The sequence below is a fragment of the Lycium barbarum genome, chromosome 11 (assembly GCF_019175385.1).
Source record: "Lycium barbarum isolate Lr01 chromosome 11, ASM1917538v2, whole genome shotgun sequence".
Taxonomy (NCBI): domain Eukaryota; kingdom Viridiplantae; phylum Streptophyta; class Magnoliopsida; order Solanales; family Solanaceae; genus Lycium; species Lycium barbarum.
In genome coordinates this window covers 108,562,432-108,585,144 of record NC_083347.1, presented here as the reverse complement: position 1 = coordinate 108,585,144, position 22,713 = coordinate 108,562,432, and the positions used below count along the sequence as shown (strand labels likewise).

Here is a 22,713-nt window from a genome sequence, read left to right as displayed (position 1 = left end):
TCCAAGACCCATTACCAAAGTTGAGATCATATCCCTCATCATCAAGCTGACCTACTGAAATCAGGTTTCGCATCAACTTTGGAACATGTCTAACTTTTGTAATCTTCCACGAGGATCCATTTGACATCTTCAAATTAATGTCTCCCGTGCCAACAACGTCTAGCGGCTCTCCATCGGCTAAATAAACTTTGCCGAGATTCCCAGCCACGTAGTTTGTCATTATATCATGATGTGGGGTGGTATGAAAGGACGCTCCTGAGTCAAGCACCCAAGAGTCTATCGGGCTGTCAACCGATAGCAACAACGCATCGCCAATGTCTTCCGTAGCAGCGTTGATTCCAGCCCCCTTGTTGTCCTCCTTCTTTGGCGCCCTGCAGTTCTTCTTGAAGTGACCTGGTTTTCCACAGTTCCAACACTCAAATGTTCGTCCTGGTCTGGATTGACCCCTGCCATTCCTTGACTTCGATCTGCCCCTATTTCGGTTGTAGTTTCTGTCATAATTTCTGCTTCTGTTTTCAACATTAAAAGCAGAACTCGTCGATGCCTCTCCAGAATCTGTCCTGCGCACTTCCTCAGCAAGGATACGATCCCTAACATCGTTGAACTTTAGTTTTTCACTACCGACAGAATTACTAACCGCTGCTCTCATTGGCTCCCAGCTATTTGGTAGGGATGCCAACAAAATTAGAGCTTGCACTTCATCATCGAAGTCAATTTTTACCGATGACAATTGATTTACAATGGTATTGAAGTCATTTACGTGTGCAGCAACATGAGCATTTTCCATCATCGTTAGATGAAATAGTTTCTTCATGAGAAATACCTTATTATTTGCCGAAGGTTTCTCATACATGTCAGACAATACCTTCATCATATCAGCGGTGGTCTTCTCCTTTGCCACGTTGTGAGCAACGTTCTTCGATAGCGTCAGCCGAATGACTCCCAGAACTTGTCTGTCGAGGAGATTCCAATCTGCTTGCTTCATCTCCTCTGGTTTCGGACTCAGAGGTTCATGAAGCTTTCTGCCATATAAATAATCTTCAATTTGCATTCTCCAGAACGCAAAGTCTGTACCATCGAATTTACCGATGTCGTGCGTCGTACCATCTTCGCCTCCCATCGTTTCTAAATCACAACACAACCTGTTGCTCTGATACCAGTTGTTAGGATTTGAATCCCAAATCCGACCTTTGTAAGCAGGTTCCCAGGAAAGATTGGAGGGTCACAGCTGGACCACTTAAATACCAACCTCCTTAGACAAAACCTACTTACGCCGTGATGTAAGCGAAGAATAAATAGCACACACAGATTTATAGTGGTTCACCCTCAATGTGAGAGCTACGTCCACGTTGCTGCTGCAGATCTTATTAAAGAAGAAATATTAAAAGTGTTTACAACACTCAACCTCACAACCCCAATCCCAATTACACTCAAGAATTTTACCACAGAAAATTCTCTCAAAGACTTCTCTTACTTAAGCCTTTCACTAAGAGTATTTCTCTTAGATTTTTCTCTCTATGGGATGTGTTGTCTTCTTCAATTTTTGGTGTGTTTTACAAATGAACCATAAGCTACCTATTTATAGGAATGAATTTCCTATGATGAGGTAAGCGCTTACATCACGACTATCATGAGGTAAGCGCTTACATCACGACTATGTGAACAAAAGAATTGACTTGTTTGGCCAATTCCACACCCAACATAAGGGTGTGTTTGGTATGACGGAAATGTATTGGATCTTGTTGATGTAGTTGAGACGAGCAACCTTCTGTTTGCAACTCTCATTGGTAAAGCTCTTGGATCCAATTCCGACCAGTTTTTAGGAGAGTTTGCAGAAATCTTCTTCAATAAAAGTTGTTTACTTGCAATTTAGCTTGGTACTCTCTAGGTAAAGCACATGATTTATGGTTATGATAAAGGCCTAAGGAATAAAATGATGATTTCAATAAAATTGTTTACTTATGATTTAGCGTATGTGTGTTTTTACCTTTGTATAAAGGCCGAGAAAGGTATTATTGTCAAAGATAGCTCTTTATTCATAAACTTCTAGTCGAGCAAGTACGCCAACATAAATAGAAATAAAATGAATAAATTGTTAAGAAATATGTCACTTCTCTCGAGACCGGAATTACAATACATTAGATAATTTTCTTTTACAACAACAACAAGCCCAGTATAATCCCAGATAATTTTCTTTTAACTTTACTTAAATACCTCCTTTGGTTTTTCTCTTATGTTGGATATTGAGTTAGGATAATGAGTCACCCACGTGTATTTATTAGACCAGGTTAGGAGAGAAACTTGGGAGCAGTTATATACATATGAAAAGCTACTCAACAACAACAACAACAACAACAACAACAACAAAAAACTCCCACTATAACTATAAGTGAACGTGGGATTGGGATCCTGTGAGATGTTTATCAGTTTGATCTATGAAATAGTTGGCAATAACTGGTATTCTGTGCTTAGCCAATCCCATGGTTTCTTTCATTCTACTAGAGGTGTCAAGCAAGGTAATCCTTTGTCACCTACTTTGTTCATCCTAGCTGAGGTGTTGTCAAGAGCTTTGAATTCACTGCATAACAATTTGTGGTTTTGTTGATTTGGTTTGCCAAAGTGGAGTCCAAAATTAATCACTTAGCTTATGCAGATGACACTATCATCTTCTCGTGAGATCTCTTTGGGATTGATTATGAAGGTATTGACTGAGTATGAACAAGCGTCATGGCAGTTGATCAACAAGGCCAAGAGTTCTGTAGTAAATTTTACCACTACCGATATATGAAAATTTTGATAACCTTTTTAAAGCTAAGAAATCATCAAATAAAGTACTGCGTCAAGAGAGCTAAATACTACTATAGATATTTTTTGCGCCACACATTCAGATAACCTTCACTGGTGTTATGCTTCAAAGAATAAGCGCAGTACATAACCTCCCTTGTTTTAGCTTTTATTGTTAGCAAACTGTATCCGATAATTACTTAAACAAAATCTGAAACATAAATGTAAAAGGAATAGTTCGAGCTCACTGAATTCACAGTATTTCCTTAATGTATTCGATAATTACTTAAACAGAATCTGAAAAATAAATGTAAAAGGAATAATTTGAGCCACTGAATTTAAGAGTGTTTCCTTAAGGAAAGTATTCTCCTCAATGTACCCGAGGTTATGCAATATATCCTCCCACATAGAACGAATTAACTCACTAGTGTAGCAGTCCTCAAACCCCAGTGAACGGCAAACGCACCAGGCGGCAGCAAATCACACAAAATATATTTCAAGTGCAAAAATAAGGAAGAAGATAATCGAAATTTTTGTGAGTAAAATCTGATAGAAATGGCTAAATATTGATAGCCAACAAAGTATAGGAATGAAGAGGTGTGAAGCCTTTTCCATGAAAAGGTGCAAAGGATCATTTCTCATTCACAGCTATCCGTGAAAATCTAACAATCCCGCACATGAATGGGGAATGACTCAATTATAAAGAAATGCACAAACAAGTGCGTGATCTGCAAGTAAAGATTAATTGCTTCCGGATAAGTAGGTTCTCATTTGAACTTTCCGTAGTGAACATATGTCGGATATACTCAATCAATCGGTAGATTTGATATCTTTGAACTGCGAGTTTTATTGTATACCTAGACAACCATATATCACAAAATTAACCCTTAACCGTCTTTGGTTCTCACTATTGCTAGTTGCTCTCAGTTTGTAAGCTCCAATAGAGATAAACCCATAGTTTTGCATTTGTGACCAGGCGCAAATTTCTCATGGCAGAGAAAACAGAGTCCCATGGGCCGTGGCCATAAGATTCTTCCTCTCAGTTTCCCATGTTCGCGTTCGTAAAGGTTGGTTGGTGGCTAGGTGGAAACGCTACTTCGACAAATTTGATTTACAGATGAAAAAGTAGTGTAGGTTTGGACATTTTTAATGGAGTGTGATAGCCTGATAAGTATACCTATTTATTTTAAAATTCAAGAGCTAAACCACATCCCTCCAAGTTGTTCTTGACTTGTGACTCCAAACATCAAATTTAAGTTCTACTTTTAATCCACTCGAGAACACGCCTAACAGACAATGATCTGGCCAATTTGTGACTCTAGATGAAAATGTTTTTTAGAGTTTTGGAACTCCGTTGGACCATAAGTTTCATGCAACACTTTAACAAGCTCTTCTCAAGATCAAGAGTGTCACCTTCGAGATACATCATTGCAATAACTTTATGTTTATCTGGAGTTCAATAGTAGCGAAAATATTTTCTGCAATCAAAATCCATCCTCTAGGATCGCCTCCTTCAACTTCAAGTTTGGGGAATTCCATCTCTGTATGTAGCATACGAGAAGGATTTATCGATCACCATGGACCGTCACTAACTTCAACTAACTATTGATGCGCCTTTTCGATTAAAAATAAAAGGGACAGATCCATGTAGATCTAGGTCCAAAGGACCAGGGCTATAACAACTTTAGAAACCAATAACTTAAAAATATTAGAATCAAGAACCCATAAACTTAATATCCTTAATATCCTTGCTCCACCTCTACTTGTCAAGCAAGGTTACCAAACAAGTTTGGTAACTTGTTTCCTCTTATTGGATGTGACCAGTTTGGGCTTTCAGTGTAGTGACCTCTGCTGCCAACGGATCTATGGTGCTTAGTTTTATTGACCATTTTGGATCATTTGGCACTGATACCAAAATGTATATTAACCACAAAATAAAGAACACAAGAACTCGAAAAAAACCTGTGATTTATTGTTGATATATCGTGCAAGAATCTTAAACACAAGACTCCAGATTACAGTGGTTTCAAATCTGAAATTACTTTACACCAAAAAACTAATCCTAAGTACATATTTACAGGAAATACAACAGGATACGAGTTACATAAGACAGCTAAAAAATAAACTGCTGGAGCAGTTCAAGGAAGCAATTGTCACTTGATTTGGTTGACAATTTCCCCCGAAGTGTGCTTCAAAAACTGCAAAAGTCAGACTTCATCCTAACTCTTCAATTCCTTATCCTCTCGTTGATATTTTCTTCTAAGATAAGTCTTGAGAGGTTGGCCTGTATCAGTGACTTTTTTCACAACCACTTCAAAGTTTGGATCTTTATTGTTGAAGTTCACCATATTTGACCTGACTTTCTTTGGACCATTTTCTTCGCTTCCACTCTCAGCTTCCTCCTCTTCTACTGCACCTGTCTTTCTTTTCCCAATTTCAGTATTCACGAGGACATAATCATGCATCTGTGTAGATCAAAAATCATTCAATTGCATCACCTGCCTAGCTGAACAGTTCATTTAAATTCCATTTTGTTATAAAGGACACATGCAATTCATAAGACACATACAACTCGTCTCTTACGGCAAATTAAGGATCTTATACCTTTTCTTGGGGTCCAACACCTCCACAGAAAAAGTGGACCAAAAAGCTATGCAACTCCAATAGAGAGCATATCAACAGCAATGACATTTTACCAACAAACTAGACAACTAGCAAGAGATGAATTAGAAGGAAATTCACATACTAGCCTAGAAAGTCAAATGCCTAGCTGAAGAATCGTTAAGCAGCACTGAAATAAAAAGATAAATAAAGTACTAGCTCTGAATGCAGCTGCTCTAAATTGATCATCTCATTCCCCACAAAACCCAACAGAAAGAAAAAAAGAAAAAAAAGAGCAAGTATATAATGGGAAAAAGAAGAACTCACATGCAGAAGATATTACATGCTGCAATAAAGAGAGCATATCAACGATACCAAGTTACCAACCCATATACTAGCCATGACAGACAATGCCTGGCTGAATGCAGCACCAAAATAAAAATATAAACACTATTGAGCTTTAATAGAAGTTGCTCTAAATGTCATCTACGAAGCCACCAAAAATAGAAACAATTCTTCATCCACTGAAAAACTTGTTCAGTTGCCACCCACCTCTTCCTCAACGACGGCGGACCTGCAATTGTCAGATGCGTCTTCTTTGGAAGCCTTTCGGTCATAGTAAGCCCTCAAGTTTTCTTTATATTCTACCTTCCTTTTCTCTGCCTCTCGTATGTAAGGAGCTTTCTCAGCTTCTGGCAACTGATTCCACCTGTCTCCACCAGCTCTTCCAACAATGCAGATATCATGGTTGTGTGGATTCTTCTTCGCGAACTGCTTCCTGAACTCCTCCATGAAAACAAAGAAAGCAGTTGTTGGTTGCTTAGGTTTGTTAGGATCCCTCTCACGCCTCGCTCTTCCCCTCTTCCATCCTCCTATGATAGAATTTGCAGGCTGCTCTTGACAAGCCTTTAGTAACAGTTTTAGTCCTGGAGGAGCTTTCTTCTTGTAGAGCACTTTATTTGCTTCGCCATTGGATTCACCTCCTTTCATGATGAAACCTTTAGGGTTGAGAGAATGAACGAAAGAGAAACATAGAGGTTGAGGGATAGTGAGGTGTGTGTATGTGGAGCTGAAAGGAAAGAGATAACGGGGGCTTTGGGGAGGGACTTAAATTAGGAAAAATTACTTGGTGTAGCTTCTTCTAAGAGGTAATTATTGATAATAACTACCTTTTGCAACAATTACATTTCATAGCTACATTTTCATTTCTTAGCTACATGATACATCAAGCGGCCGTGGCGGCTAGAGTGGTTATTGGGTATGGACTCTGCCCCTGCCCGCGCAGGTTCGAACCCAGCCAACCACATTATTTTTCTTACATATTTTTCACAGCTTTTTCTCCTTTGTATGAGTGTATTTTGTCATATGTAATTGGCTCATAGGTCTTGTATCTCATATGTATTTGGCTTCTTGTTTTGTATCTGAGTGTATTTTTTATTCTCAATACATTCAACTTCACGGCAACTCAAATACATTCAAATACAGTCAAATACAACGAAAATGTCACTCAAATACAACGAAAATGTCTAATGGTAGCTACGAATTATAAATATGAAAAAAATAGTTATGAATGGTTAATTACTCCCAAAAGGTAGTTATTTATGTAAGTTGCCCCTTAAATTAAGGGTACCATATTGTCACAGTGATATGCAAGTCTCTACAACAACATACCCAGTGTGATCCCACAGGTGGGATCTGGGAGAGTGAGGTGTACGCAGATCTTTCCCCTACCTTTGTGGGGGTAGAAAGGATGTTTCCAAAGAACCTCACCTCAAGAAAAACGTTTTTCAAATCAGGTTTGAAAAATGCAAGAGTAAAGAGCTATGATGAAAATAACGAAGAAAAAGAAAAATACTGATAGCAAAAATAGTAAAGATAACCAAAGTAACAGAAATAGCAGTAGTACTAAAAGTGAAGAATCATGCTCTCCCACAGAAAAGAGAAATTGCTCGATACTAACCTTCTACTCTAATCCTCAACCTCCATGCTCTCCTATGAAAGTCTCTAACTAGGCTAAAATAATCTTAGTAACTGATAGAAAATTCAATATAAGTATAATAACAATTAGGAGCCGGTATCATCTTGCTTTCTTTGTGTGTTATCGATTCTTATGCATCTATACACTGAATATAATCGATTATGCCAAGTGTATAAAAAGATGGATCTTACCTGAACGGAAGTACCGTGGACTTTCCTTATCCTTGGAGCCACTGGATGAGTCCTTGCTTTCTCCCTCATTATCATCGGAGTATTCTATTGCGTGACTTTTACATTTCTTTGATTTTCTCGGGGTTTCCTCTTCTTCTTCCTCTTCCTCATTTTCTTCCTCTTCCTCTTCCTCTTCCTCTTCATCTTCCTCATCCTCATCCGCATCCTCTTTCGAGCTACTGCTGAGTTCCTCAAATACTTGCTTCCCACGAAGGTTTCTATAACGTTTCTGTTTATAGGGCAGAACTTGGAACGTCGATTTATCAATGAGAAAGAAGAGCAAGACGTCCCCCAGGTCCAATCTGTGATACTCCACAAACTGTGGCCACTCTCCTTCACATAAGAAATAGCCACACTTCTCCCTCACAATCTTTGCTTCCCAAAAAACCCCTTCATCCGTTCTCAATAAGCAAGTCTTTGCCAACATACTCTTGTTTTCTTTGATGAAGGCTGGCGGCATTAGCTAACAAATCAAAGTCTCAAGATTAGCTAGCTTCAGTTAGAAAAAGAACATATAGAGAGAAACACGAGGGAAAAAAGGTACTTACTATTTTGTCGATAAAACCTTCTTTAAATAAAAGCTTGTAAAATGATGGATGCTCGTCAGGATCCACTAGCATTTTGAGAATTTTGATAACAGTAAGAAACAAGGAGAAGTGGCATAAGAAGAGGGCGGAAAAAGACTGTTACACAATATTGCTGTTGGAGAAAAAAAAATAGTCTACAGGCTTGATGCCATGGAAACTGATGGATGAAACTGCTGCTGAAATCTTTGATTCACTGTTATTATTTGTGCGTTGACCGATTGAACAAAAGCTTCCACCATTTGCACAGTAGTTAAGAATGGACAACTTGTAGAAAATTTGCGTCCTGCAGGAAATGTTAAGGTGTCAAAAAGTTAGTGAAACGCCAAGACGGTGAATAAAATAGACAGAACAGAAAGAGATTGGCAGAATGTTCTAGAGGAGATAAGGGCAGAAAAATTTTCCTTGAATATAAAGGCTGTTATAGTTTCCTCAGCAAAGAAGTAATTTTATGTAAAATGCCTTCAGGCAAAGTGGCGAAAATAATTTATCCTTCTCATCTCTAAATTTCAGTTTCCAACACCGTATAAGTGCCTCAAACACTATTGAATGAGCTGATGCAAAAAGTGCTTTATCACTTCCTTCAATGGTGTAATTTGTTTCAGCACACAAATTCAAAGAAAGAAGACTAATATATCAACTAGAACGTTTGGTCGCATATGTTAACTTGCAAAGTATCCCACAAAATACAGAAAGAGAAAAACTGAAATTCGTGGAGTCTCCGATTTTTTTGCACTAATTCGTGGAGTCTCCTATTTGTTTTGCACTAATTCAGCTCCACAATCACCCAAGACATCGTAATCACAGTCACCAAAGGAAAATATGAGAAATTGCACAGTCGAACATTGTAGGGGCAGTAAAATCTTAGCACTAGCGATATAAGAAAATTTTGATAACCATTCTAAAGCCAAGAAATCATCAAATAAAGTACTGCATCAAGAGAGCTAAATACCTACTATAGATATTGTATTGTGCCACACATTCAGATAACCTTCACTGGTTGTGTTCTGCTTCAAAGAATAAGCGCAGTACTTAACTTCCCTTGTTTTAGCTTTTATAACTACTAGCAGACAATGCTATGTTGAGATAGTTTTCAGTACATTTTTCCAAAGACTTACCATCAACAAAATATGAGATGGTCCTACGATGAGGTAACAGTAGCTCTGCCTTCTTTATTTTCTTCTCTCCAAATAGAGGATACTCTCTATATAAGAGTTTAATCTTCGTGGTAGAGTGATATGTCCTTCGTGAAAATTAGAGGATTCTCGTTTCTACCATCTTTATGAGGCAAAAACTGATCATTTAGTTTATCAACTATGCTGGAGGAATACAGTATTAGAAGAAATAATAGAAGCTCACCTCAAATAGCTTATCAACCGTGAAACAAACACCAAATTTGGATAGACAATGAAAATGGGAAATTTTGCAGCAACGACAGTGAATAAAATACAGAAGGAAAATCTAGAAAGTATGACAGAATTAAACCAAAGAGACCTGTAAGTCAGCATTTAAGAGAAATAAGCCTCTCCTATTTTTTTTAAACTAGTTTTCGACTCGTGCGTTGCACGTGCTATCCCTGATTAATTAGTAGTAAATAACAACATAAAATTGTTAACGGATGTATTGAGTAACAAAATATAAACTGAAGAATATAAAGAACATGTTTCAAATAATCATTTTATACTGAGAATGATGTAGGTGTTAATCGGCGATACGAAATAATTAGGATTAGCAAGATGAAACTGTTCTGGAGATTTCATGGATATAAGTAGAAACAATCTTCATTCATTTGTAATCCCAGAAAAATGAAAACACTATCAGAATAAAGCTGTGTCCTTTAATGTATATCAGTACAATCAATCTCAATTATCTACTTATTTTTAAGTAAAAGAAAAAGAAAGTAACAATTATTCAATTATTTATCACTTTTATTTGTTTCAAGAAAATTTTCCCATTTCATATTACTCTCACCATCCAAAAATATTTGTCACAATTTGTTTTTTGAGAGTCGAACTAAATGAACTTTGATCAATATTTTAAGATGTGTTTTTCATCATACTAATATGAGAAAAATTGCAACTTATAGTACTTTTCGAATAGTTTTTGAATATTCAAATTTAATCTTAAAAAAAAAAATCTAATCTAATTTAGCTTCGAAAATTAGTCAAATTGACTCTCAAGAAGTGAAACGTGACAACTATTTTGGGACGGAAGGAGTACAAAGAAAGAAAGGATATTTTCCCTCCCCAAACCCAACACATCAATATGGAAATGACAAAATGAGCATGAAATAAATAAAAATTGACAATGTTGAGACCTTGGAAAATGCGCAAGTCACACTATAACAAGATTAAAAATTTTAAAATCCCATAACTAAAACATCAAAACCTCTCAAGCTTCACTCCAAGGCAGATGAAAAACTCATAAGTAAATTCTTACATTAACTTTGTCCATATTCGAAAACGTCCTCACATAATATGTTCCCTAAAATAAAAAAATTCAACTAAGAATTAGTACTGTTTATAATCCTAAAATTATAAATTAGATTCAACTAAAACAATATCAATAACAACAATATGAGGAAAAATGAACTAACAGAAACACCTCACAACTTCCTCTAAACACAAAAAATACAGCATAGTTCGTAACCTTTTTATTTATGATGAAAACAATCACGGTAGTGTACTTCTTCAAAGAAAAAAATAATACAACCGGGAATCAAGTTTAAAAAGAAGGAAAAAATGCAGCCACAATTTTCTTTGTAGTTTTCACCGGAAGATACAGCTGCCAGTGTCTAGTCCAAGCGGAAGCATTAGGCTTCTCTCTCATATATTTATTTGGACAACAGTGAAGTTGACATGCTCTTCTTTGAATATTATTGCCAAATTTTCTTGTGAATTGCTGATAAAAAAAGGAATAGATTTTGCCTTAAATAATACTCTAATGTTAACACGTTACATCTTGCTGTAAAAGCACCTAATTAAGAGGAGTCACTCCACCTTTTCTCCTTCACTGGTATTGCATTTTTATATGCTACATTCATTGTATTTATTATTAAAATTTGAAAAGAACTTTAAAACTATTAAACAGGCATTCTAAAATTGGAATATGAAAGCAATTTCAACACATTGAATGATGTTGTAAGTGAGAATGCAACGGGCCAAGTATTGATTTCTTTAGGTTATTTTTTAATGGAACATTATTAGTAATTGAAAGGATGTGTTATTACCCAACAAAGAGGTTGGCTATCATAAATTTGATTAATGTAGTATTCTGTGGCCAAAGCTGGAAAAGAACTTGCAGATAAAAGTAGGATATGGGAAAAAAAGCAAGTTCTGGAAAGATGCTTGGAATGAACAAGTCCCACTTATGGAAGTTTATCCAGATCTATTCATTTTAAGTGACAACCCAGAGGTCATACATGAAGTTTGGAGTGCTCAGGGATGGGACTTAACTTTTAGAAGATTTTTGAATGACTGGGATGCGGAAAGGGTGGTTAGTCTGTTGAATAGGATTGGTAATTTTCATGGCACTACCTCTGATCCAGACACTTTGAGATGGAGACACAATAGTGATGGGCAATTCACTGTAAACAGGGCTTACAAAAAGGAGGACATGGTGCAGAATGGGGAGCAGTCAAAATTTTGGATCAAAATATGGAAGTGTCCAGCCCCAACAAAGGTGAAATGTTTCACTTGGCTGGTGGCAAAGAGAGCTTGTTTAACACGTGAAGTATTGAAGAGAAAGGGACACATCATAGTTTCCAGATGTTATCTTTGCAATGAAACAGATGAAACCAACAACCATCTTTTTCTTCACTGCAAATTCACAGCACAACTTTGGTCTTTGTTCTTCAACCTGACAGAGATTAACTGGACTATGCCTGAGCATACTGCAAATTTACTAAGTTGTTGGATGAGAAGAGAAGGCAGCAAGAGCCAGAAAAAATGGTGGAGGATGATCCCTCATTGTATTTGGTGGACTATTTGGAAAGAAAGGAATGAAAGGTGTTTTGAAGATAGATCCAATTCCATTCAGAAAGTCAAATGGAATTGTATAGTATCTTTCTACTTTTGGTGTAAAGAAATAGGATTAGAAAATATAGATCAGTTTGTAGATTTATTAAGATCAATGTAAGTATTTCTGTTACTCTTTCTGTCTTCAGTTTAACTCTCTTTGATGGTCTCCAGCATATCCTAAATGCTGAGGAATACAATTTACCAGTTTCAAAAAAATAAAATTATTTATTTACTTGAATATAATATGATGATTTACTGTAGGGGCAAAATCGTAATCCAACTTCGAAGGTTGGAGCTTCCCACTTTTAGTATTAAATGATTATATAGAATATTCTATGTGCCAATTAGAAAGCTGATTATCATGTGTTTGGTATGACGGAAAATGTTTTATTAGCAGCAATGTTTTCCCGGAAAATAATGTGATTTTCCTACTCATTCTGGTGTTTGGTTTGTAAGTCAGGAAATATCATCTTAAGAGCATATGCATATTCAAGGCAAAATATTATGAGGTTTGGGTTCGGAGTCGAACAACCGGTGGTAGCAGGTAGCTTGGTGAGCAGCACGCCCGCGAGGTAGGGGGATATGGGGTAAGGGGGGAGGGGGTGCCGGGGTAGGTGGCTGTGGAGTGCCCGGGTAGGTGGGGTGAGATGGGGGTAGGAGGGTAGGTGATGGCAGGGATGTGGGTTGTGTTTTTCTGATGTCAAAAAACGTTTTCCCTTGAATTTGTAAGGAAAACATTTTCCCCCATTTTCTTCTATTTTGAGGAAATATAATTTCCATAAGAAAACATTTTTCAAAATTTTTAGTGCAACCAAACTAGAGAAATAGGGAAACATTTTCCGGAAAATATTTTCCGTCGTACCCTGAGCGTCTCTTTGGTTTGGTTTTTATCAAGATTAAGACGTCTGAATCTAAATATATATCGCAATGATTAAGATGGTGTCTTTAGTTCTGAACACTAAATGATTAAGATTATTTATTTTTTGAGACATCTAAATATGTCTAAAGATAGCTAAAATATAATTAAAATAAACTAGTAGTTAAATGTTATAACAATAACTTCCAGTTCAGAGTTCTACATATGCAAACTCAAGAGGTACAGAAGAAACAAACACTTATGCAGAGATGGTGATGAATTCTGGTGAACTGGTGATTGGGGAGAGTTCGAAGAAGACAGTGGGGCCAGAAACTCAAGTCGAGGAAAGGGTTCATGAAAGGAGGACAGTGGAAGAAGGGTCAATTGAGTTAGTAAATCAAAATTTGATCAACCCTATCGAGAATTGGGAGGTAGAAGAGGTTGAACCACTTCTTATTCTTCAGCAACAAGCTATCGTGGATAAAAAAAAAAAAGAGACTTCAATCTGGGTACAACAAATTATGATTAAACTGGGGAAAATGCTGGGGGCTGATTTTCAGGGTCATGAAGAAGAGGCACTGGAATTATTGCTACAAATTGATAGTGCCAGACAAGCTAGACAAATGGAGTCTCAACCTGTAAGCAAGAAGACGAGATTCAAAGGTGCACAATTAAAAAATCTGGTGGATTTTGATGTTAAGTTCAAAGATAGTGGGGGTAGGAGCAAGGGGAGGAACACTATCTATTTCTTGATGCAATTCAAACTTGTGTCATGGAACGTAAGGGGTTTGAATGACAGGGACAAAAGAAGATTGGTGATAGACTGGTATGCAGACATCATATGTTTTCATATGCTTTCAGGAAACCAAGTTAGAGAGGGATATAACAGAGATGGTGATGCAGATTTGGGGAGGAAGATGGGTAAGAAGTGCTTGTTTAGAGGCTAGTGGAACAAGAGGAGGGATAATGATGATGTGGGATAGTAGAATCTGGAAGGGAGAAATTCTGGAAGTAGGTACTTATACTCTGACCTGCAAATTTGAGGCACAGCTTCAGAATTTTTCTTGTCATATTACAGGGGTTTATGCTCCTAATAACTATATTGAAAGAAGGTTAGTTTGGGAAGAGATTGGGTCAGTTAGGGGACTAATGGAAGGACCTTGGGCTGTATGTGGGGACTTTCATGCAACCAGATTCATATCGGAAAAGAGAAATTGTGTTAGAAGAACAAGGGGTACGAGGGCATTCATAGAAGACATGAACTTAGTTGACCTTCAACTAGAGGATGCCACTTTCACTTGGTTTAAAGGAGACAATCAAGAAACAGCCTCTAGAATTGATAGGATACTGATTTCTGAAGAGTGGGATGATAGCTTTAGCAACCTGAAACAAGCCCCTCTTCAAAGATTGATATCACATCATGTCCCAATTGCTTTACAGGGTGGTTCATGGAACAAAAACAAGAACTACTTCAAATTTGAAAATTGGTGGCTAGGTACTAAAGATTTGTTTGACAGAATCAAGGAGTGATGGAACGCATTTAACTTCACTGGAAGACCTGACTTCATAATGGCTTGTAAGCTGAAAGCTTTACCCCTGTTTGGATGGTGGTTTCCCGTGGTTCACTAATGTATGGTTTTCTAGGAAACCATGTTTGTTTTCGTTGTTCTTAAAATTATGTGGTATGGTGTTGTAAACCCGTGGTTCATTTCATGGTTATATCACCATGAAAAGTCTCAATTTTTGAAACCACGGATTTGATGATTTTTCCGTGATTACGTATTTCATTTCTCCATTATACCCTCCACCCTCCACCCTCCACCCTCCACCATCCACCCCACCCCCACCCTACCACTCACCCCCACCCCTACCCCTACCCCACGCTACCACTCACCCCCACCCACCCCCCACCACTCACCCCAACCCTACCCACGCCCTACCACCCACCCCCACCCCCACCCCCAACTACCCCACTCCTCTGCCACCCACCCCCACCACCCCAACCACCACCCACTACCCTTCAACACCGCCCAACCCCACCCCACAATAACTCACCCCCACCCTCATCCCACACTACCCACCCCGCCACCACCCCTACCCACTACGCCTCACCACCACCTAACCCCACCCCCACAACCACTCACCCCCACCCTACTACCCACTACCCCCACTCTCATCTCACAATCACCTACCCCTCCCCCACCCACTACCTACTTATTTTTTAAAGTTCCTATTTTATTCTTTACCTGAGTTTTATTAATATATAAAAATTATTTCTAATTAAGAGTTAAGGGTATTTTAGTAAACTTACAAGTTATTATACAGTACCATACAGTCAAACCAAACAATACAAATGTTATTAAACCACAACAAACGATACAGTATCCAAACATTGTATTCATTAATACAGTACAATACAATACAACACCATACTGTACCATACCATACTGTACATTAATGAACCACGGGAAACAACTATCCAAACAGAGGGTTAAAGACCAAACTTAAGGAGTGGAGTAAAAGTGAGCATGGAAATCTGGGTTCACAGAGGAAGAACTTGCTAAGGAAGATGGTAGAGTTAGATGCAGTTCTGGAAGATAGAATGCTAACAGAAAAGGAGACAGTTAGAAAGGCATCAATGCTAATGGCATACGAAGAACTGATTAAAAATGAAGAAATTTCATGGAGGCAAAGATCAATATCACTATGGCTAAAAGAGGGAGACAAAAACATGAAGTTTTCCCACAAAATGGCCAATGCTCATAAAAGGTATAACAACATTGATCAACTGCTTGTTGAGGGGGAACTGACTCAACACCCGTTAAGATTGAAGAAGAGATAGTTGAGCATTATCAGAATTTATACTCTGAAACAACACAGTGGAGACCAGCCAGTCAGTTTACTAATTGTTCAGTATTGACAGAGGAAGAGAAGGAGTCTCTTCAAGGAAACTTTGAGAAGAATGAAGTGCTGAGGTGTTTAAAAATGTGTGCAGCTGACAAAGCCTCTGGTCCAGATGGTTTCACCATGGGATTCTATATCAAATGTTGGGAGGTGTTAAAGCAGGATATCATGAATGCCTTTCAGAACTTTTATGAACAAGAAATGTTTGAAAAAATCTTTAATGCCACCTTTATTGCTCTTATACCAAAAAAGAAAGGGGTACAAGAGCTGAGGGATTTCAGGCCTATTAGCTTGATAGGCAGCATTTACAAGTTATTTTCCAAGGTGCTAACGGAAAGATTGAAAGGGACAATGGCTAAACTGGTAGACTCGCAACAAATGGCCTTCATCAAAGGAAGGCAAATCATGGATGCTGTCTTGGTAGCAAATGAAGCTGTGGATTCCAGATTAAAGCAGAAGAAACCTGGTATTCTATGCAAGCTTGACATTGAGAAAGCTTATGATCATGTTAACTGGGGCTATTTACTGAGTCTTTTGGGCAGAAATGGATCCATTGGATCAAATTTTGTATATCAACAGTAAGCTTCTCAGTTCTGATAAATGGTTCACCAGCAGGATTTTTCAGAGCACAAAGAAGTCTTAGGCAAGGAGATCCTTTATCACCTTTTCTGTTATTAATAGCCATGGAGGGTCTCAACAAGATGGTTAAAACAGCAAATGTTAAGGGTTGGATAAGAGGTTTTGATGTTTCTAGAGCAGGTAGGGAAAGCTTGGAGATGACTCATCTCCAATATGCAGATGATACCCTTATATTATGTGATGCAGAAGAAGAACAACTCAAAATTTTAAGGGTGATTCTGGTTCTTTTTGAAGGTTTATCTGGCTTCCACATCAATTGGAGGAAAAGTTTCCTGTATAAACATGGAGCTGTTAAATGCAATCGTAGGAGGTGAAGTTGGTGCTCTACCAACCACCTATCTTGGAATGCCTTCGGGAGCTAAGTCTAAATCCACAGGAATTTGGAATAATGTGATTGAGAAGTGTGAAAAGAAACTGGCAAGGTGGAAGTCTCAATATTTGTCTTTTGGGGGTAGGTTGACTCTCATTAATTCTGTCCTTGATGCCCTTCCAACATACATGATGTCTCTGTTCCCAATTCCAGCAGGGATTATCAAGAGGCTGGATAGTATCAGAAGGAATTTCCTATGGCAGGGGAATTGGAATAAAGAAAGGAAAGGATACCACTTGGTAAAATGGAAATCACTGTTAGTTGGAAAGAGATATGGGAGACTGGGAATCAAGAACCTGGAGATACATAGCAAGGCCCTGAAATGACTATGGAAGTACAACAATGAAAATCAACTTTTATGGGGGAATGTCATCAGAGCTAAGTACGAGAGGGAGAACAATTGGATGACAAAGACTGTTACTACACCATATGGTGTAAGCTTGTCGAGGTCCATCAGAGTTTTATGGGATGAATTCAAGCTTGAAACTAAAGTGTGCAATGGGGAAAAGACAGACTTTTGGAAAGATGATTGGCATGAAGCAGGCAGCATGAGAGTACTCTTTCCAGACATTCATAATCTAGTCCTACATCAATAGAGGACTATAGCAAAACTTTGGACACCTCAAGGATGGAGTTTTATCTTTAGAATACAACTAAATGATTGGGAAATTCCACCAGTGGCTGAATTTTTCAGCACAATAGAACAATTTAGTGGATTGGAAGCAGGTCAAGATGTGTTATGGTGGCAGAATAGTAGCAGGGGATCTTTCACGGTGAGTTTAGCCTACAAAAGAATGAATCAGTCCAATCTACAGCTACACAATTGGCCCTGGAAACAAATCTGGAAAACAAAAATCCCACACAAAGTTGCTTGCTTTCTATGGTTGCTGGCTAAGGAAGCAGTATTGACACAAGACAATATGATGAGAAGGGGGATGCCTTTATGTTCCAAATGTTTCTTTTGTGGTGAAGATACAGAGACAGTTAACCATCTATTTCTACACTGCAAGATTACAGGACAGCTTTGGAGACTATTCTTAAATCCCAAAGGCATTTCATGGACTATGCCTGGAAAGATTACAGAAGCACTTCAAAGTTGGGAGGAAGCAGGTTTGCAGGCAAAGACAGAGATAGATGGAGAATTGTCCCAGCAAGTATTTGGTGGACTATTTGGAAGGAGAGGAATTCTAGATGTTTTGAGAATGTAGAGAATAGTATGCAAAAGATCGAGCTGAATTATCTTTTGATGTTATGCTTTTGGTGTAATCAGGTTCACTCAAATGAGACTGTTTTCATCATTGATGTTTTAGACTCAATATAGGAACAGAACAGTAGAGTAATGGAGTTCTTATGTAAATATGGTTTCAGTACAACCCGCGTACTGTTTTGCTCAGATGAAATATAGATACAGTTACCAGTTTCAAAAAAAAAATGTTATAACAATAAAATATGAGAAAAATGTTACAACAACAACATACCCAGTGTAGTCCCACAAGTGGGGTCTGGGGAGGGTAGGATGTATGTAGACCTTAGCCCTACCTTTATGGGGTAGAGAGGTGGTTTCAGAAAGACCCCCGGCTAAAAAAAGGAGACATCAAAAATGCAAGATACAAAATAGATGTAACAAAAGATAGGAATACACACAGGATACAATATTAGAAAAATGTTAATATTACAACAACATACCCAGTGAATCCCACAATGTGGGGTCTGGGGAGGGTAGAGTGTACGCAGACCTTACCCCTACCTTAGGTAGGGAGGCTGTTTCCGGAAGACCCTCGGCTCAAGAAAAAGCATAGGAGGTTAGATACGAGCAAACAATTCAAAGCAATTATGAAAATGAAAACAACGAAAAGTGAATAAGCCATGATAAACCATTCTATGCAAATAGATACTCGCAGAAATCAAGGGACAAGAAACTAAAGATCAATGCAACTACTCGCAAGAAAGGATAAACGCGACTACTTACTAACCTTCTACCTTGATCTGAGTCCTCCATACTCTCCTATCTAAGGTCATGTTCTCGGTAAGCTGGAGATGCGCCATGTCCTGTCTAATCACCTCCGCACTGGGGCATTTGTGTCTCTCCGCATCACATGCCCAAATCATCTCATCCTCGCTTCCCGCATCTTTTCCTCCATCGAGGCTACTGCTACCTTGTCTCGGATAACTTCATTCCTAATCTTATCGCTCCTAGTGTTCCCACACATCCATCGCAACATTCTCATTTCCGCCACTTTCATCTTTTGAACGTCAGACTTCTTGACTGGTCAACACTCCGCCCCATATAACATAGTCGGTCTAACCACCACTTTGTAGAACTTGCCTTTAAGTTTTGGTGGCACCTTCTTGTCGCACAACACTCCGAAAGGCAAGCCTCCATTTCATCCACCCTGCAACAATACGGTGTGTGACGTTATCATCAATCTCCCTATTTCCTTATATAATAGACCCAAGATACTTGAAACTATCTATCTTCTGTATGACCTGGGTGCCAAGCTTCACTTCCATGTCAGCCTCATGCACTACATCACTGAACTTGCACTCCAAGTACTCTGTCTTGGTCCTACTCAACTTGAACCCTTTAGACTCTAGAGTTTGTCTCCAAACCTCCAACTTAGTGTTAACTTCGCTGCGAGTCTCGTCAATCAGGACTATGTCATCCGCGAATAACATACACCATGGCACCTCACCTTGAATTTGCCGCGTCAATCCATCCATCACCAAGGAAAATAAAAATGGGCTAAAAGCTGATCCCTGGTGCAACCCCATCATAACTGGGAAGTGCTCCAACTCTCCTCTTATAGTCCTTACCCTAGTCTTGGCCCCATCATACATGTCCTTGATCGCCCTAATGTGCGCCACAGGTACACCTCTAGCCTCTAAGCATCTCCATAGAACCTCTCTCGGCACTTCGTCGCATGTCTTTTCTAGGTCGATGAACACCATGTGTAAGTCCCTCTTCCTTTCCTTATTTTACAAAAACTAAAATTATTATTTGATAAAAGAATTGAAACATTTAAAAATTTAAATAAATATTTTAGGTTTGGCTGTGATGGTGGGGATGGTTAGTAGCAGTGGTCGTCGTGGTGGTGGTAGCTAGTGGATGGTAACGGTGATGAGCTAGTGCCGGGTAATTCGTGGTGGTAATTAGTGTTTTCAGCTCATAGAGGCTGATATGCCTCACTGCAGGTAGTACACAGCCATCTCACAGCGCATATTTCTAGTAATGTACTCTTAGTATGTAATTTACTATCTCAACTCTCAACTCTAACAGCAAAATGTTCAAAGCAATCACTTAATAGGGGGATCTCATATAAAAAGGCAATAATAGGGAATAGTTTGGTCTATGGACAATTTCACTAGCTCAAGCAGTTATTGCTACTGTTTCTTTTACTTGAATTACCCTTCTGATTTTTGTTGTCAGTACTTTTGTTTTCTACAGTATCTTCACCACAACCTTTACTTTTGCATTGTCAAGTTGTAAACGTTTTTCTTGAGCCGAGGGTCTATCAGAAACAACCTCTGTAACCCACAATTTAAGGGTAAAGTCTGCATACACCCCAGAACCCACCATGTGGGATCATACTGGGTATGTTGTTGTATGCAAGATTCTTACAATGCTGCAACATACGAATCATACTTTACCAAGAATCACACATGTACCCCACATTTGGAACCATTTTACATCAGCAAAGAGAAAAAAACAATGTGCTAGGCCGGATCCTTGAACTCAATTCAGCTGCTAACTTACTCCAGTTACGCTCGCAATACCAATTAAAATAAGCACGACAGTTCACATAGCTGTTGCAATACCACAATTGATCTCAGTTAAGCAATGGACAGTGGCTCACAGGCCTAACTATAACTCGAGGCCTAACTATAACTCGACACCCAAAAGAGTGTCTATTTCAATGGTTGGCAGTCTTCAATTTCTTTCAGAATAATTGACCTTTTAGGATTCAAGACTAAAGTTGACAATTGTTGCCAACTATACCCTTAACATTAAAGAGGTATGCACAATATTTAAGAGGAAAAATCACGCTACCTTTATTAAGTACGGGTAACTTAGTAAGCTATACATTGTAATTATTGTTTTCTTAATAGGCATGAAAAGAGCTAAAGAGGCAGTTAAAATTGGACAGAGGGAGTACTGATTATTTAGTTTTTTTAACATCGTTATATTACTCATCTCAATTTATCGTTAGAGAAAATCAAGTTACAATTCTTATTGAAACGTTTCACATTTTTTATATGACATTTATCTAATTTCAAAGTAGTCATTGTTTCATATAGCATCCTTTTAATAAATATTTAACTAGAATAAATTTTTGAGCGTGCTGACAAAATACTCTAAAACCTATCCAAATCACCCAACACTTGCTCCACATCACCTCGTATTGTCGCTCAGTTACTCAGACTTCACCAAGTCAGTCAAATTCCCACTATGACATTTCATCAAACACATTGTGGGCAAATTGGGATGAGTGTAGTGTATGCAAGTCAAAGAGACCCAGATTTTCACTTTTCAATGGGAATTATAGTTTATCAAACAATTACAATTTCCAGTTTTCCACCACTACAGTTCAGCTATAGAATCAATATTATTCCATCAGTGAAAGGCAAAGTTCACACAAAGGGTGTGTTTGGTACGGAGAAAAACATTTTCCGGAAAATATTTTCCAATTTTCTCATATTTGGTTGGTCGAAATGTTTTGGAAAACAACTCTTCCCTAATGAAAGTAACAAAAACAAGTTCCATAAGTGACATTCCAAGCTTATTGTCTCCTCCCCACCCACCCCCGCCACACTGCCACCCCCGAATCGTCACTGCCCACCTCATCCCACCCCGTAATATTTTGCTAGATTACATATAAATGATCTTGATATACTCTCTCCGTCGCAATTTAAGTGTTTTAGTTTGATTAGACACGAAATTTAAGAAATAAAGAGAGACTTATGAATGTTATGATCCTAAATTAAAAATGTATACACTGTACTAAAATATCCTTTAAATCTTATAATTATACATGCAATCGTCAACTTACTAAATATAAAAAAGAGTTCTTTTTGGGACAAACTAAAAGGAAAGTAAGACATGTACTATTTTTTTAACTTACTTACTAAACACTAGAAAATAAGTAAGAAAAACCACTTGTTTCCCAAGAAAACAATTTTCTTCATACCAAAAACACCCTTTGTGTGAATTGACTAAAAAGACAAGAAATCCCTAGAGAGAGAGAGATGATGGCTACCTGCTCGCCGGCGAATTGGTGGAGGGACTGTGGTGGTCGGAGTCCCCAGAGAAGGGCTGGAAATGTTTGTGTGTGTTGAGCGAAAATAAGAGAGAGAGTGTTTGAAACCTCGTACTCCACAATTTATATTCTACCTGGGTCTCAATTCACATTACCATTCATAAGGCACGAAATTTTTAAGAAAGAAATGAAAAGAATTTTTGAAATTTGTGATTCAAAATAAGTCTAAAATATATATGTGGCGTTAAATCTATCTCATAAAGTTAAATAATATCTAAATATAGAAAGTGACATTTTCTTTTGATAATAGATTAAAAAGGAAAGTGTGTCATATAAATTAGAACATAGGGAGTAACATTTTTAGCTTTTTGAAAGTAAAATAAGAAAAAAAATTACCGCGATTTCTTTGTATACTTTTTAAATATTTTAATTTGTTAATTATTGTAATATATAGTATATTACCTCTATTTTAATTTGTTTATCTTACTTTTAG

At 37.9% G+C, this 22,713-nt stretch overlaps 1 protein-coding gene across 9 annotated transcripts; it reads right to left on the bottom strand.

The window, feature by feature from the left end:
- Window positions 1–4,735: 4,735 nt before the first annotated feature.
- LOC132616598 (high mobility group B protein 13-like) lies at window positions 4,736–22,380 on the bottom strand. 9 transcript variants are annotated; one of them, XM_060331127.1, is made up of 8 exons: window positions 22,221–22,354; window positions 18,939–19,935; window positions 10,617–10,661; window positions 9,296–9,455; window positions 8,142–8,463; window positions 7,555–8,056; window positions 5,938–6,383; window positions 4,736–5,249 (listed from the first exon to the last, which is right to left on the bottom strand). In XM_060331127.1, the coding sequence occupies exons 5-8, from the start codon at window positions 8,211–8,213 to the stop codon at window positions 5,004–5,006; spliced, it is 1,266 nt and encodes a 421-aa protein (XP_060187110.1). In that variant the 5' UTR covers window positions 8,214–8,463; window positions 9,296–9,455; window positions 10,617–10,661; window positions 18,939–19,935; window positions 22,221–22,354; the 3' UTR covers window positions 4,736–5,003. The 9 variants fall into 9 exon arrangements, with proteins under 9 accessions (XP_060187110.1, XP_060187109.1, XP_060187108.1 ...); XM_060331126.1 differs by lacking the exon at window positions 18,939–19,935 and having other exon boundaries at window positions 9,296–9,496; window positions 22,221–22,372; XM_060331125.1 differs by lacking the exon at window positions 18,939–19,935 and having other exon boundaries at window positions 22,221–22,372.
- Window positions 22,381–22,713: the final 333 nt, after the last annotated feature.

What these genes read in the sequence shown, in the direction of transcription:
- LOC132616598 (XM_060331124.1), bottom strand. Translation starts at nt 8,213, where the DNA reads ATGCTAGTGGATCCTGACGAGCATCCATCATTTTACAAGCTTTTATTT. An exon ending in AAGGTTTTATCGACAAAATA is followed by an intron (nt 8,057 to 8,141) that starts GTAAGTACCTTT and finishes TTGATTTGTTAG; the next exon opens with CTAATGCCGCCAGCCTTCAT. An exon ending in CCGCCGTCGTTGAGGAAGAG is followed by an intron (nt 5,250 to 5,937) that starts GTGGGTGGCAAC and finishes TGATCTACACAG; the next exon opens with ATGCATGATTATGTCCTCGT.